The sequence below is a fragment of the Pelophylax lessonae genome, assembly GCF_965119305.1.
Source record: "Pelophylax lessonae genome assembly, chromosome: 5".
In the NCBI taxonomy this organism is placed as follows: domain Eukaryota; kingdom Metazoa; phylum Chordata; class Amphibia; order Anura; family Ranidae; genus Pelophylax; species Pelophylax lessonae.
In genome coordinates, this window is record NC_138772.1 from 236,706,585 (window position 1) to 236,723,251 (window position 16,667).

General features: G+C 43.5%; 1 protein-coding gene across 1 annotated transcript in view; it reads left to right on the forward strand.

The window, feature by feature from the left end:
* The window catches only part of LOC309556475 (FAST kinase domain-containing protein 3, mitochondrial-like), a gene marked incomplete at both ends in the record, with an annotated part of 318,599 nt that overhangs the window by 44,417 nt on the left and 257,515 nt on the right, over positions 1-16,667 (forward strand). The window contains one exon of the mRNA XM_082258933.1: positions 7,958-8,043. Coding sequence (XP_082115059.1) covers positions 7,958-8,043 — 86 coding nt within the window. The remainder of the gene's footprint in view (positions 1-7,957; positions 8,044-16,667) is intronic.

Sequence of the window (16,667 nt, forward strand, 5' to 3'; positions counted from 1 at the left end):
TTTGAAAACATCCGGGAGATATCGTTGCCTCTGCTGTCTAAGAAGGTTGCCTTTTTAGTGGCGATCACTTCGGCTCGCAGAGTTTCGGAACTGGTGGCGTTGTCTTGCCGCTCTCCTTACTGGGTAATTCACAAGGATAAGGTGGTCTTGCGACCTCATTCGTCTTTTCTTCCTAAGGTGGTCTCTGAGTTCCACCTTAATGAGGACATTGTCCTGCCTTCGCTTTGTACGAAGCCTAAGCATCCTAAGGAGGTTGCTTTGCATTCCTTGGATGTTGTCAGGGCGATCAGGATTTACCTGTTGTCTACGGAGTCCTTTCGGAAGACGGATTCCCTCTTTGTCCTTCCTGAGGGACCTCGGAAGGGCATGGCTGCGTCTGCAGCGACCATTGCCAAATGGATCAGACAGACCATTGAACAGGCTTATGCTTTGAAGGAACGGGTTCCACCCTTCCCTGTTAAGGTGCACTCTACCAGATCTTTGAGTGCGTCCTGGGCCTATTGGCATCGTGCCTCGGTGGCCCAGGTGTGCAAGGCTGCGACTTGGTCGTCGGTGCACACCTTTTTTAAATTCTATAAGGTGGATGTTCTGGCATCAGCTCATGCCTCCTTTGGCCGCAAAGTTCTCAGTGCGGCAGTGCCATAAAGGACCCTTGTGTTTTTTTGTGGGTCCCTGGCTGTTGGGGTGTTATCCCCTGGGTTATTTGCTTTCCTGGGCTGTTGCTCCTGTTGAGTCTTGTTTCTATTGCTCAGAAGGTTCTCTTACTGTGCGTGTAAGGTTCCTTTCTCTGATGTGGGTACTGCGTTGCCTTTTATATGGTTGCATCTCCCACCCCTCATGTCTACACTGCTTTGGGACATCCCAATAGTGATGACTTAGAGGAGGCGGCGACTTTCGGAGGACGTAAGAGAAAACTGAATTTTTGTAAAATCTGAAAATTCCTTTCTCTGAGTCCTCCGACAGTCGCCGCCCCCGCCGCTCTTTTGGGGTTGTTTTCTTGTTTACCTACTGCTATTCTACCAAACTGAGTTGGGAGTGTCACTGCAGGGGGGTATTGACCAGTGGGACAGCCCCCATGGGTGTGTCTACGCAAATGCTTTTGTTCTTTTGACTAAGTCTTATGCCTAGCTACTCTTGCAGGGCGGAAGTCAATACCCAATAGTGATGACTTAGAGGAGGCGGCGACTGTGGGAGGACTCAGAGAAAGGAATTCTACAGGTAAGATTTTACAAAAATTCAGTTTTTCCTGCTTTTTCTTCATTTTCCAAAAAAAAGTGAGAGCTTGAAAATACTCACCATGCCTCTCAGCAAATAGCTTAGAGTGTCTACTTTGCAAAATGGGGTCATTTGGGGGGGGGGGGGGTTCTGTGCTATCTTGAAATCTCAGGGCCTCTGAAACTGTGACAGGTAGTGCAGAGGTAAATTACACAATTTACGACATTAGAAAACCTGAAGGTGGGGATTGGTTTTCGGGGTCCCGTACACAGCTAGGCTCCCCAAAAGTCTCACACATGTGGTATCCCTGTACTCAGGAGAAGCAGCGGAATGTATTTTGGGGTTTCATTTCACATATACCCATGGCATGCGTGAGCAATATATATCATTTAGTGACAACTTCTGTGTAAAAAAACAAATTGTCATTTTCCTGAAACTTAGGGCAAAATGTAAAATACTCCATGGACTCAATATGCCTCTCAGCAAATAGCTTTGGGTGTCTACTTTCCAAAAAGGGGTCATTTGGGGGGTGTTTGAACAGTTCTGGCATTTTATGCTCAATCTTAGCAACACATCACCCACTCTTCTAACCACTTGAAAACCAAGCCTTTTCTGTGACTTTTTGTTTACATGAAAAATATATATTTTTTTTTTTTTTACAAGAAAATTACTTTGAACCCCCAAACATTATATATATTTTTTAAAGCAGAGGCCCTACAGAACAAAATGGTTGATGTTGCAATTTTTTTCGTCACACGGTATTTGCGCACACATTTTCCAAACGCAATTTTTGCGTAAAAAAAAACAAACACTTTTTTTTATATTTAATGCAGAAATACACTATATAATTCCTAATTGTTTGGTAAAATTTAAAATATGATCTTATGCCGAGTACATAGACACCAAACATGACCTGCTTTAAAAATTGCGCACGCCCGTGCAGCGGCAACAAACTACGTACGGTTTTAAAAGCCTTTAAAAGTCTTTACAGGTTACCACTTTGGACTTACAGAGGAGGTCTACTGCAACAATTAATGCCCTCGACTTGGCGTTCGCGGCGATACCTCACATGCATGGTGCAATTGCGGTTTACATATGACACTAGACCAATGCTTGTGTGCGCATTTGCGCGCAAGCACGGGGGGACGTGGGGGCTTGATTTTTTTTTTTATTTGCTTTTTTATGTTATATTGACACCTTTTCTTTCATTTTTTTTTTTTTTTTTAAATAATTTTTATTGTTATCACAGTGAATTTAAATTTCCCCTATGATAGCAATCTGTAGTGACAAGTACTCTTTTTTTAATAAAAATTGGGGTCTTTTAGACTCTATATCTCTCCTCCTCTGACCTTAACGCATCTGACCACACCAAAATTGGTGTGATAAAATGCTTTCCCAATTTCCCAATGACGCTGTTTATTTCTGGCGAAACAGAAGTCATGAATTGCTCGTAGCTTCCGATATCTTAGGCCATAGAGATGATTGGAGCCATTCTCATCTCCAATCAGCTCTATGGTTAGACAACTGAACCACCGACTGCACTCTCGGGTTAACCGTTGGGACAGGAGAGCCCGAGAAAAACCGTGGAAGGCAGCAGAAGGCGGCAGGAGGGGAGTCTCCTCCCACTGCATGTAAAAGCAGTCTAGCGGCCAATTATCCGCTAGGATTGCTATTAATGTAAGCCAACCGCTTGCTGTAAAAAACGATACCAAGATGATGCCTAAATCTGCAGGCATCATCCTGGTATAACCACTCAAAGTCCAGCAACGTACCAGTACATTGCTGGTCCTTGTTTGGCATATAGTGTAGGTTTTTTTTCTTTTTTTTCATGCAGCCTGTGGGCTGAACAAAAAAAAAGAGAACCTAACAGAAATCGGCACAGGAATATTGTGTAGTATTACACCCCATTAACCGCCCAAACAACCACCCACTGAATTTAATGGTGGGTATGCATGACAATATTCCACGTATACCTAAAGGTATTTTAACTGCAGTGATTAAATCAGCCTATCACCACAGCTGCTGCCAGCAAAGGTATTCATATATGCTGAGCGCAAATGCTGTTTGTGTCAGAATATATAAAATCAATGTGGCAGCCGACGGGTACCTGCAAGAGAAACAGGTTAACAAAAGAATGAAAAACAAAGTACAGTAAAAGTACAGTAGGAAGTGTAGAAGAACATAAAAATAACTTAGACAACAACTATTTTTGGCTTTTTTATGTTTTTATGTATTTTTTGTTTTCTTCAAACGTTAGAGTTCCAGGTTGCAGGTTAGGGTCTCTCAAAATGACGATAGCCATCGAACATCTTTTGAGACCCTGTGTAAATGTGCCCTAAACTGTGCCGTGCTGTACCCTACGCTAATAATCCACTAGTGTATGGTAGCGACGGAAACCGTCACCGTGGCAAAGACCAGGTCGGTCAGGACAGTCGGGATAATAATTTCGGGTGTCACACCTAAATCCGCGCTTGCTGCAGACACGGCATCTTTTTTTGGGGGTATCTTTGGGTAGGGATACTCGGGAGGTATTTCGGAAAATGCCTCTCATCCAGCCGGCTCACTGCATCTGCTTGGGGAATTTGGGCAGGAGCACCAGCTGGATACAGAAGGGCTCTGATTATCTCTTCTTGGAATTGAAAGAAGGATAACGTTCCGGCAGACACTTTGTATAAGACAAAAGCGTTGTAAATAGCCAATTGAAATAGGTATACAGACACTTTTTTGGGCAATTAAGTACGGTCCCATCATCTGGTTGTTAAAAGTCCACCCCTCCCATTTTACGGTTATAGTCGTGGACACAGAGGGGCTTCTCAACAACAACACCGGTGACCGTAGTAATTTGGACTGCCGTGTCTGGGTGAATGGAGGACAGAACGAAAACGTTCCGTTTGTCCCTCCACTTCACTGCAAGCAGTTCATCGCACCTCAAGCAGGCTCTCTCCCCCGAGCTCAGTTGGGCATTTACTAGCTGTTGGGGGAAGCCCCCGCGATTAGATCGCTCGGTGCCACAAGTGCCAATTTGTAATTGAAAGAGGTGTCTAAAAAGTGGCACGCTTGAATAAAAATTGTCCACGTACAAGTGGTACCCCTTTCCGAATAAGGGTGACACCAAGTCCCAAACTATCTTGCCGCTGCTCCCTATGTAGTCTGGGCAGTCGGGGGCTCCACAGAGCTATCTTTTCCCCCATAGACACGGAAATTAACTGTATAGCCTGTTGAAATGCATGAACCAAAATATTTGTTCGTATTGAGCTCTGGACATAGCAGCAGAGAACACGTGCATTTGATGAATTGGGTCAGTGGACCAATATAACCGCAATTCATTCTTTTTTGTAATGCCCGTGTTGAGGGAAAGGCCCAGAAAGATTTTAAAATCGGGAATCATTATAGGATTCCAGGCGAATGGTCTGGCAAGGGGTGAATTTGGGTTGGCAGTGATGAATTGTTGTGCGTATAAATTTGCTTGGTCCAAAAAAGTTAATGGGATTAAAACCAGCTTGGATTTCGGGTTGGGCAGTGAATGGGGGAAGTACTGGCGCTGTGGAATCTGTGGGCTGCCAGCGCTTCAGGGAGGACACTATGGGCTCTACGGGCCTGTCTTCGAATACGCGGTGGCTGCGGGCCACTACTCGTGCTAGCCACCGCACCAGCTTCAACTGCACTTATGGGACTCGCCACGTCACCAAGTGATACTGCAGTGCTGGTTGTACTAGGTCCAGGGTGTACTAGGCCGCTCGTGCTTGCCAGATCACGAGAAGTGTGAGCGGCACTAGTACAGGCACTCTGCTGCATATGAGAAACTTCTGGTTCTTGCATCTCAGCCACTCCAGAATGGGGTCGGGTACGCCTGACCTTAGCAGGGACCTCTCTGTCGCCGGAGCTATCTGTCAGGGAGCCGCTGCTGTCATCAGGTTTGTATACTGACCCTGATTCTGCCAGTGAGGCTTCCTCCTCGCTCTCATCTGACATGGTCAGTATACTAATAGCCTCTGCACTACTGTACCAACGTTTGGACATTTTAGTAACTAAATTTACCAGTACAGTAGTGTGACTCACAGGTAATAAAAGCACCTGGTTGTCAAGGACCATTTGGTCGCTACAAAAAAAAAACTGCTAGTACTAGCAGAGATCAGGCCTACACTTGCCTGGGTAGGGTGGGCTGGACAGGGGGGCTAAATGCAGGTGCTGGCAGGAATCAGTGCTGATTGTTCAAACACTTTGGGAACACTAAACTATGGGGACGCTAGTATAGTTCTGATCAGATATTGATCTGTTCAAACACTATACTAGTAATGGATGTGTGTTTGTGTATGTGTGTTAGTGTACTTGACTCTGACGCTAAATAACGGTGGTGTAGTGGGACCCTGACGCTAACTAGCCTAAGTTATGTCACCCGTGACACTAATACAGTGATCGGTAATCACTGTATATAGTGAACACTGTGACAGGGCAGTGAAGGGGTTAACTGGGGGAGATCAAGGGGTTAAACCTTTATAGGGGATAGATGGCGGGTGGCCTAAACCTATTTGGGCTTAGCGCAAATTAGGATCACAAGTGACACTAAATACAGTGATCAGTATTTACCTATATACTGTATTTAGTGCACAGAGTGATAGGGAGTGAAGGGGTTAACTGGGGGTGATCAAGGGGTTAAAACTTTATTAGGGGATAGATGGCGGGTGCCCTAACCCTATTTGGGCCTAACGCAAGCGCAAATTAGGCTCACAAGTGACACTTATACAGTGATCAGTAAAAGATCTATATAGTGTACACTGTGAGGGGTTTGGGGGGTGATCAGGGGTGATCAAGGGGTTAAATGTGCCTATGTGTGATAGTGTCAGTGTTCTGCTTGGTGGAACTCACGTTTTTGATGTGTCTCTGTCTTCTCCTGGAACCGAAAGGGCTCCAGGAGGGACAGTTACATCACTTCCCCTGCCTGTGTTTACATTACACAGGCAGGGGAGAGGTTACCATTGGCTGGAACTGATCACCAGATCCAGACCAAAAATCATTGGTCTGTATCTGGTGACTGATCGGTTCTCTGCCGAATCAGACCAGGATCGGCTCCCGCGGCACGCGGGATCTGGGAGCTGTGATTGCGCCCGACGTAGGTCTACATCGCTGGACGGGATCGTGCCACTTTGCCGCAGTACGCTCAATGTGAGCGGTCGGCAAGTGGTTAATTTTTTATTATCGATTGCCTCATGCAAAGTCCCATCCCCTCTTGTGCTTTCCAGGAATTTATCTATTTTTATATGCATGTTTTTTACTGCTGACATTACCATGGCAATTATGTAATTAATTACCCCTTTTTTACCTATTTATTTAGTTGCTATTACCATGGCAACTTTATATATTTAGTTGCTATTTCCATGGCAACTTTGCATGAATATGTTATTTTTCCTTTTTATTGTTTCCATACCCAATTTATTCCCCCCTTATATTTCATTTCACACATTATATTTTTTCCCCTCCCCCCTCTCCCATTTTTCTTGAACCTCAATACGGATGGAGGTGTCCTTTTCATAAGCTCCATCTCCATGGACTTTGGTTTTCATACTATTATTAATACTTGGGGAACTTTAATCCTACAATACGTAGGGGTTTCTACAGCAATATTTTTGACACCTGGCGGTGTTGTTTTTATTTATTTATTCAGTTCCCCATGGAGATTGCACCTCCTATTTATTTCGGTAGGCTCTGGGGTTTGTGCGGATCCTTCCACCACAGTTCCCGGTACAGACTATACCATTGGCCCTGGTTTGGCATTATCGCATAATATGGTAATTTTGTGTAAGTAGATAGAATGGATCATCATTGTCCTTTCTATTTTAATGTAATCCTCTTTTGATGCAGTAATGACTGTTTACACTGGTACCTCCATCTATTTTTAGATACAACGCTGCCTCTGCTCCTGAGGAAGTGGTCTTGACTCTTGGACCATGAAACGCATAGAGATTTTTTAGACGCAGCTGTTTCTTATCTTACAATGTTTAATAATTGCTGTCATCATCAATTACTACATTATATTTATCATGATTATGTATGGTTATTGTTAATAATTTTTTTGTACATACATGAAATGTTCTTATCCATGCATATATATCAATTATTATATTTATGCAGGTGTATGTAATTGCTACCATTTATGTTAATATTGTGTTAACAAATATTTAATAATAAAAATAAAAATTTATTATCTTCATTTTTAATTTTTCATTATCGATCACCTCATACAAAGTCCCAACTTCCCCTTTTGTGCTTTACAGGAATTTAACTATTTTTATATGCATATTTTTTACTGCTGAAATTACCATGGCAATTATGTAATTAATTACCCCTTTTTTACCTATTTATTTAGTTGCTATTACCATGTCAACTTTATATATTTAGTTGCTATTACCATGGCAACTTTGCATGAATGTTATTTTTCCTTTTTATTATTTCCATACCCAATTTATTCCCCCCTTATATTTAATTTCACACATTATATTTTTTCCCCTTCCCCCTCCCCCATTTTTCTTGAACCTCAATACGGATGGAGGTGTCCTTTTCATAAGCACCTCATTTAAAGTCCCAATATTTTTCTTTTTTTCTTCTAAAAATCATACTTTTGTTTGTAGCAATATTTTTTTACTGATAAAAAAAGCAAAGAAACTAAAACAATGGTGTTTATTAATATTGATATTAAACATTTGTGATAACATACTTACATTTTACCTTGATAATTGTGTTCCAGATGATTCTGGGTTCTTAGATCCCTTTGTGCTTGGTCAGCTCACCCAGCTCTTCCTGACAGTCATCTTAGAATGTCCTTTCTATAAGGTATGGTATCCTCTTATAGGTACAGTGGGGATGGAAAGTTTGGGCACCCCAGGTAAAAATTTGTATTAATGTGCATAAAGAAGCCAAGGAAAGATGGGAAAATCTCCAAAAGGCATCAAATTACAGATTAGACATTCTTATAATATGTGTATGTAGGGAGGATGCGCTGATAGATGTTAAAGCTGCTACCGATATTCAGTGCCTTGTGAATATAAATAATAAATGAAGATAGTGAGGGTGCGCTAAAACAATAAATAAATGAATCCAACCTAAGCAACTAAAAGTTACAATCAAACATAAATTTTGGATAATAGGTGCATGATTATATGGAAAAAATGTATTTCAGCAGTCCATAATAAATAAATCATGAGTGTCCATATGTGATGAATTCAAACTGATAATTCACGAAATACAGTGCTTCTCAACTTCAGTGTGAAGAACCCACCACCAAGTGAAATTCCTCCTTTCCAGACGGAAAATAAGGTGCAAACAAAATACAAATCAACTGATAACCACAGAAATCCCAAGTGCTTCCAATCTCCAAGTGAAAATCACTCAAATTGGTCCCTTACCGGACGGCAGATAGTAAGCGCTTGTAGTTCCAACAATATCCACTAACTCCTCCTCTGCATCCCACCTATAGCAGGGTAACTCTCAGACCACGAGAACCGATGATCCCCAAGCATAAGATGTAAAAGATAAAGCAGCCGATAGTGTGATATCTTCCAGACAATTTATTGAAACAAACAGTATTGCACTTACATGGGATGAGATGTAAACCAGCATTAGCATGTATTCATGCGGGGAATTTCTAAGCAGACTCGCGTCCTGCTGCAGCACGGACCGCGAGTAACGTACGTGACGGTTACGCCTCCCTTCTGACGTGTTTCTTCCTATTGGACATCGACTGAGATAGATACAAGCGCTTACTATCTGCCGTCCGGTAAGGGACCAATTTGTGTGATTTTCACTTGGAGATTGGAAGTACTTGGGATTTCTGTGGTTATCAGTTGATTTGTATTTTGTTTGCACCTTATTTTCCGTCTGGTAAAGAGGAATTTCACTTGGTGGTGGGTTCTTCACACTGAAGTTGAGAAGCACTGTATTTCGTGAATTATCAGTTTGAATTCATCACATATGGACACTCATGATTTATTTATTATGGACTGTTGAAATACATTTTTTCCATATAATCATGCACCTATTATCCAAAATGTATGTTTGATTGTAACTTTTAGTTGCTTAGGTTGGATTCATTTATTTATTGTTTTAGCGCACCCTCACTATCTTCATTCTTATAATATGTCAACAAAAGTTAGATTTTATATTCATCATTTACACTTTCAAAATAACAGAAAACAAAAAAATGGCGCCTGCAAAAGTTTGAGCACCCTGCAGAGTTAATATCTTGTACTGCCCCCTTTGGCAAGTATAACAGCTTGTAAATGCTTTTTGTAGCCAGCCAAGAGTCTTTCAATTCTTGTTTGAGGTATCTTTGCCCATTCTTCCTTACAAAAGTCTTCCAGTTCTTTGAGATTTCTGGGCTGTCTATCATGCACTGCTCTTTTAAGATCTATCCATAGATTTTCAATTATGTTGAGGTCAGGAGATTGTGAAGGCCATGGCAAAACCTTCAGTTTACCCCTCTTGATGTAATCCCCCATGGATTTCGAGGTGTGTTTAGGATTACTATCCATTTGTAGAAGCCATCATCTCTTTAACTTCAGCTTTTTCACAGATGGCATCAAGTTACCATCCAAAATTTGCTGAAATTTTATTGAATCCATTTTTCCTTCTACTCGTGAGATGTTCCCTGTGCCACTGGCTGCAATACTTCTCCAAACGTACCTTTGCACATTCCGGCCAAAAAGTTAAATTTTAACCTCATCGGTCCACAGAACTTGTTTCCAAAATGCATCAGGCTTGTCTATATGTTCATTTGCAAAGTTCAAACGCTGCTTTTTGTGGTGAGGACGTAGAAGAGGTTTTCTTCTGGTGACTCTTCCATGAAGACCATATTTGTGCAAGTATCTCTTTATAGTGGAATAGTGTACCACAACTCCAGTGTCTGTCAGATCTTTCTGGAGGGATCGTGCAGTCAAACGTGGGTTTTGAATTGTTTTTCTCACAATCCTGCGAGCTGTTCTGTCTGATATTTTTCTTGGTCTTCCAGATCTTGCTTTAACTTCCACTGTTCCTGATGACCACCATTTCTTAATTACATTCCGAACAGAGGATATTGACATCTGAAAACGCTTTGCTATCTTCTTATAGCCTTCTCCAGCTTTTTGAGCATCAACTATTTTCAGTTTCAGTTTTCTAGACAACTGCTTAGAAGATCCCATGGTGCTGATTGTTGGGGCAAGGTCAGATGAGTCTGGGCATTTAAAACCTTTGAGATTGACATCACCTGGTCTTCCCAGACGATGAATGAGAACAATCCATGACACTGGCAGGTCTCAGCCTTGCAAAAGGGGCAGTGCATGCTATAAATTCTGCAGGGTGCCCAAACTTTTGCAGACACCATTTTTTTGTTTTCTGTAATTTTGAAAGTGTCAATGATGGAAATAAAATCTAACTTTTGTTGACATATTATAAGAATGTCTAATCTGTAATTTGATGCCTTTTGGCGATTTTTTCATCTTCCCTTGGCTTCTTTATGCACATTAATACAAATTTTTACCTGGGGTGCCCAAACTTTCGATCCCCACTGTATTTCATCTATATGCTGTACAATGTCCATTTTAATTCCTGATTTTACTGTATATTGTAAGGCTTGGAAATATGAAGCATGTGTTGTCATTTTATTAAGATTGAATATGTATTAGCTGTGTGTATATAGTTTTGATTGGAGGGTCAGGTCAAACTGAGGTGGGCATTAAACAGCACTGATGATTGTGTAAAATTATCAACAGTTATACATGTATATATGTCAGTGAGACATAATGAATGTTAAATAATACACATGTGCAATAATGTGTCAAACATATAGTCAATTCCAATGAAGAAAATAAATAAAGTTAAAAAAGGTGCAACAAAAATCCAGTGCTCACAACAATTAAGTGTGTTCACAGCTATATTGATTATAGCTCAAAAAATCAATATAAGTGCACAATACAGAAAGGGAATTAAAGTCCAAAACAAATGTGAAGAGTATATATTCAGTGTAGAGAAAGAGATGTGAAATCCTCCACCACAGCTGTATTCAATCTTCCTCCGCAGTGCATCCGTTAGACAGACAAGCTCAAATGCTGCATGAGCTGCATGAAATCTGCAGTTTTGCCTCTTTTGTACACAAATAACATAGCATGCCACTAGTCAAACAATGAACTCCTGGATCTTCCTGGGCTGAGTACACGGACAGGCTGAGATTGGATCTGTCAGTTCATAGATCACCAGAATCTTCCCATATCAGATTATTACAGAGGAGGAACAATTGCACTTCCACTCGATCGTGGCAGCCCAGTTGGAATCCTTTGGAACCACTAACCTGATCCTAGGGGGTGACCTTAATGTGCCGCTGATTCCCAGACTGGACTCTTCTATGGAAACTGCGGTGGAAGCCGTTGTGTGTCCTATATTGCCTGAGTTACCCTTTGAAGGATACTTCATCCATTATCGATCTGCTATACTGTGGTGATCGGTGGTCTGTCTGTACTGTGGTGGCTTATTATCTGGATCTATTAAGGATAATATTGAAAGGCATACTTTCTACCATCTTCTGGTAAGCATATGAGCTTGTCTGTCTAACGGATGCACTGCGGAGGAAGATTGAATTCAGGTGTGGTGGAGGATTCCACATCTCTTTCTCTACACTGAATATATACTCTTCACATTTGTTTTGGACTTTAATTTCCTTTCTGTATTGTGCACTTATATTGAATTGTTGAGCTATAATCAATATAGCTGTGAACACACTTGTTGTGAGCACTGGATTTTTGTTGCACCTTTTTTATCTTTATTTATTTTCTTCATTGGAATAGACTATATGTTTGACATATTATTGCACATGTGTATTATTTAACATTCATTATGTCTCACTGACATATATTTATCACAATTAGCGCAGCTATATTATTATTTATGTACTTAGGTGTTTCCCACTTCTAGCTGCAGCTGTATACCTTCATTTTTAGCGTTTTTAGCGCGGTTATTTTTTAGTAGTAATACATGTATGAAGCCACCGGTTTGGGGCTCAAAGATCACAGGTCGGGGTATAGGGCCAATGAAATTGTTCCTGTACCATGTGAACACAGTGACCAGTCAGAGTAATCCCATATACAAACAATGGCTGCATGCTGCAACCAGTGTTCGGTTTCCTCTCACAGTGATTGGAAAGAGTGTCTCCTACAGTGCTCGATAAAAGTGCTCCTGGTTGCTGCCACACCAGTCCCAGTGTCATTAAACTATTGCAGCCAGAAACAGTGTTCCTGATCACTGCCACACAAGCCCCAGTGTCACCAGACCAGTGTAAGCTAGCAAAAGTGTTTCTGATCACTGCAACATTAGTGCCAGTGATCCAAACTAGTGCGGCCAGCAACATTGTTCCTGATCCTCTACACACCAGTCACACTGTCACCAGACCAGTGCAGCCATCCTAGAACCACAAGAACTCCTTTGTTTACCCCTTTTTTTTTAGCCTCCTATACTTTCTAGCTGGTGAACATTCTATTCCTGGGGCAGCCATGTACCAGTAGGGTAGGCTTGCTGGCCTATATGTATGGACACTGCTACAGGTGATGCTACACCAAGCTATATTCCCTAACCACTCATGCAGAGGCAACCATTTCAATTCAATTTTCTTTTTATACAATTTTGGTTTATTTTGTGATACACAAGATACAATGTCCAGTAGATAAACAGTCCAAATATTAAAGTCTCCCACTCACACGTGGTTTAGACTTAGTATGCCTCCTAAATAAAATAATATAAATTCAAATTAAAAAAATCCTAAAAAACACCTTGGGGTGTTCACTCTCAAAAACGTGGTCATTTTGTGGGTGTTTCTAGTGTCTTGGTGCTCCAGGGTCTCCAAAAATGTGATAAGTTGTCAGAAAATGAGATGCATTATTTATGCCCCTTGCAAACCTGAAGCTGCTCCTTTGGATTTTGTGTCCCTTTATGTGGCTAGGCTGTGAAAGTCTCACATATGCAGTATTCCCTTATTTGGGAGGAGTGGCAGAATGTGTTTTGTTGTGTAATTCTATCCCACTATGTGTGTTAAGAATATCTTATAATTTGACCACTTTGTATAAAAGTACATTTCTCTTTCGTTCATTGACGGACACAGCTCCTGATTCTTCTTAACCATTGGGTTATACTTCCCCCTACAGGAGTAGGACACTAGGTAGGAAAAAGCTTGACTATGTCTATGGGTAGTCCCAGGGGGTATATACCCGCATTCAGCTTTAGTCACCCAGTTTTTTTCTGCCTAGTCAGGAGTAAGGACCTAGTTCCCTGCTAGGATCTCTGGTCCTGGCAATTTTTTTCCTTTTTAAATTGATTTTTTCCTATCTTTATCTTGTTCCTGTGAGAATCTACTATCAACTGCTGGACTTGGCGATGGACTGGATAATCTAGATCCAGAAGGTTCCCCCAGTCTGGCCAGCGAGCGGGTACAGGCCTCAGCTCCGCACTAGGTGGGACACGACATAGCCCCACTGGATGGGGGCTGGCCCGCGTGTTAAACCTCTCATATGACTTAGCCTGAGTCGCAGCGTTCCTCCTGGCCGACAGCCACCCACATCACGATAGAGCGGTGGTCTGTCAGGAGCGGTGTCCACCCTGTTCCTGGTATGGTAAGTAGCTGTCCCCCCTCTACACCTGGAAGGTTTGGTGTGGACATTGGCCCCTCCCTGGGATAATGGGACTCCCAAGTTCCCCTCCCCCCGTGCCCTCTAAAAATTTGGTGGTCACTGTGGGTCTTCAGTACCTCCACTCCCCTCCCTGGGTGAAGTTATGAGCTTGCTTTTGCCACATGCTCCTAAGGGGCGCTGGTTTGGAGTTGCTGCTGACCGGGTTTTTCCTGTTGCACAATGGGGGGTTAAGCAGGGTTCTCCTGCTACCCTGGGGGTTGGTGACTAGGGAAGGGATGTCCTCTGGGCTCTCTGCTGCGGTTGTTGGGCTGGGGGAGCAGATGGTTTGGCATCCATGGGTCCGCGCCTCACGCTGCCAGATCCGGCCCCAAATTTAGGGCGTGGCTTTGCGGCCTACTGGTCAGGAGCTATGTGGGGCAGTCCCAGTGAAGGTGGCTGAAGCCACTACCCTCCATTTGGGCATCCCCTCCCTCCACTCCGCTGCCGCTGTGTGGTCTGCTCACGCCCAGGCGGCTAGGCATCCACGAATATTTAGGCCGCGGCTTGTGGCCTACTAGGCCATACAGCCTCCCCCAGTGAGCCTAGCTGGGATGAGATCACTTGCTGCTGGGCCTCCACACAAATTGAGGCTTGCGGCCTACTAGGCCATGTGGCCAGCTTGGCACCTCCCTTGGCGGGGTGGCACTGTGGGGGTGGTTTAACTTTTGATGGCATGCCGCTATTATTGATTTTTACAGAGTTTAAAAAAAAAAAAAAAATGTGATTATTTTTATTCCTATTACAAGGAATGTAAACATTCCTTGTAATAGAAATAGCCATGACAGGACCTCTTTATTGTGAGATCTGGGGTCAAAAAGTCCTCAAATCTCACAAGTACACTAAAGAAGACAAAAAAAAAATGGTTAAAAAAAAAAAATTGGCTCTTTTAAGCCGGTTGCTAGGCGCTCCGGTCCTCCAAGACCATAGAGTCGAGTGAGGGCCATATTGCCCTCACTTGACTTCCTGTCTAAGAGGATCCGGGACCGAATCGTTTTCCCCGTTGCCGGCGGGTACGGTAAGCTGGAAAAAGGACAGGGATGCGGCGGGAGGGGGGACCTCTTCCGCCGCCCCGTAAGGGTGACCACCCTTACCTGAAAGCCGATCGCCCGCCGTTTTTAAAAATACCGGCGTTATTGCAGCTATCTGCTGCCATAACCATGGTATTTAGCATCAAAGGGCGGTTGGTAAGTGGATAAACATGGCGGAGATGCTGCGTCGGAGGTGCTGGTCCCTTTTGGCACCACAGGTCCCCCACTGTGACGGGGGGTGTTCCCCTTTCCCGCTTACTTTACACAACATTGTCACATAACAGTGGGGTTGTCCAAAACGCACTCTAAGCGTTTTTCTGTGCGGTATCATTATAAGGATTTCCTGCTTAAAAAGTGGACAGTCCCAAAGCTACCTTACTACGGGTTGATGAGTCCTTGGCCTTTAAAGATCCGGTTGATAGGAGAGCGGAGGCTGGGGCCTGCCATATGTCTCACTATGGCTGGTTTTGCTTAGACCGGTATTTACTATTCCCCTGGTGTCGCAAACTCTGATGAGTGGGCTAAACATTTTTACGCTGCGACCTGGAGGGGTAACGGCTTCCCCCTGCCTTTGCAGAGCTGGCGGATCAGTTGATCCAGGGGCTACAGTTTATCTGTGATGCCCCTTTGGATGCAGCTCCTTATATTTTAGGCTGTCTGTATCAGCAGTGGTCCTTCGACGTCTTATCTGGCTGACAATGCTGGTCTGCGGACCAAACTTCTAAGAACGCCTTACCTGATCTCTCCTTTGTGGGGGATCGCCTGTTTGGAGCTTCCTTGAATGACATCATTAGTAGACGAGGGCCATTCTTCTCAGCTCATGAGAGGCCTTTTTCCTCCCTCAAGGGATGAAAGTCCTTCAGGGCCTCCCCCCAGAGGTTCCAAGAGGACCTGGTCTGGCAAACCACGAGGGGCTCTTCCAGACCTGCGGACAAGGCTTCCTTTGCATGAAGGGGCGTCCTCACCCATATCTGGGGTGGGGGGACGTCTTCGCTGATTTCCAGGTCCGGGGACTTCTCTGGTACAAAGGTACAAAGGTTCTTCCCTTCCAACCTGCACTTGTCCCCAGATCGCTTACGGGGTCACCTTGGGGCAGTTCAAGACTTGTTACTTCATGGGGTGATTGTCCGGGTTCTGGCTTCGGAATGTTTTCAGGGGTTTTACTCAAACCTGTTTACAGTTCCCTGGAAGGAAGGAAGACAAGGTATGTCCAATTCTTGACCTCAAGGCGCTAATCTGCCTTGTGCGGGTACAGAAGTTCCGAATTGAGTCTATCCGCACGGTAGTGGCGTCTACATATCTGGGGGATTTTCTCGCTTCTATCTATGTCAAGGAAGCCTACCTTCACATTCCAATACGTGCCGGTCACCAGCGCTTCCTCCACTTTGCCATGGACGAGGAACATTATCAGTTTGTGGCATTTACCTTTGGTCTTGCCTCTGCTCCTCTGGTCTTCACAAAGTGTTGGCCCCAATTCTAGTATTGTTGCGTCAGCTGGGGATCATGGTACTGGTGTACCTGGACGATCTTCTGTGGGCAGAGTCTCCAACTGCTCTGATGGACACCATGGAGATTTCTTTGCGATCTCTGAGGGAGTTCAGTTGGATTTTGAACCTTCAGACGTTTGCTCTGGTTTCGTCCACAAAACTGGACTATCTGTGGATTCGGCCTCAGCCAGAGTATTGTTCCTCTGGAAAAACTCCAGAAATTGCAGGAGGCCATTTAGCTTCTGTTGTCCAGC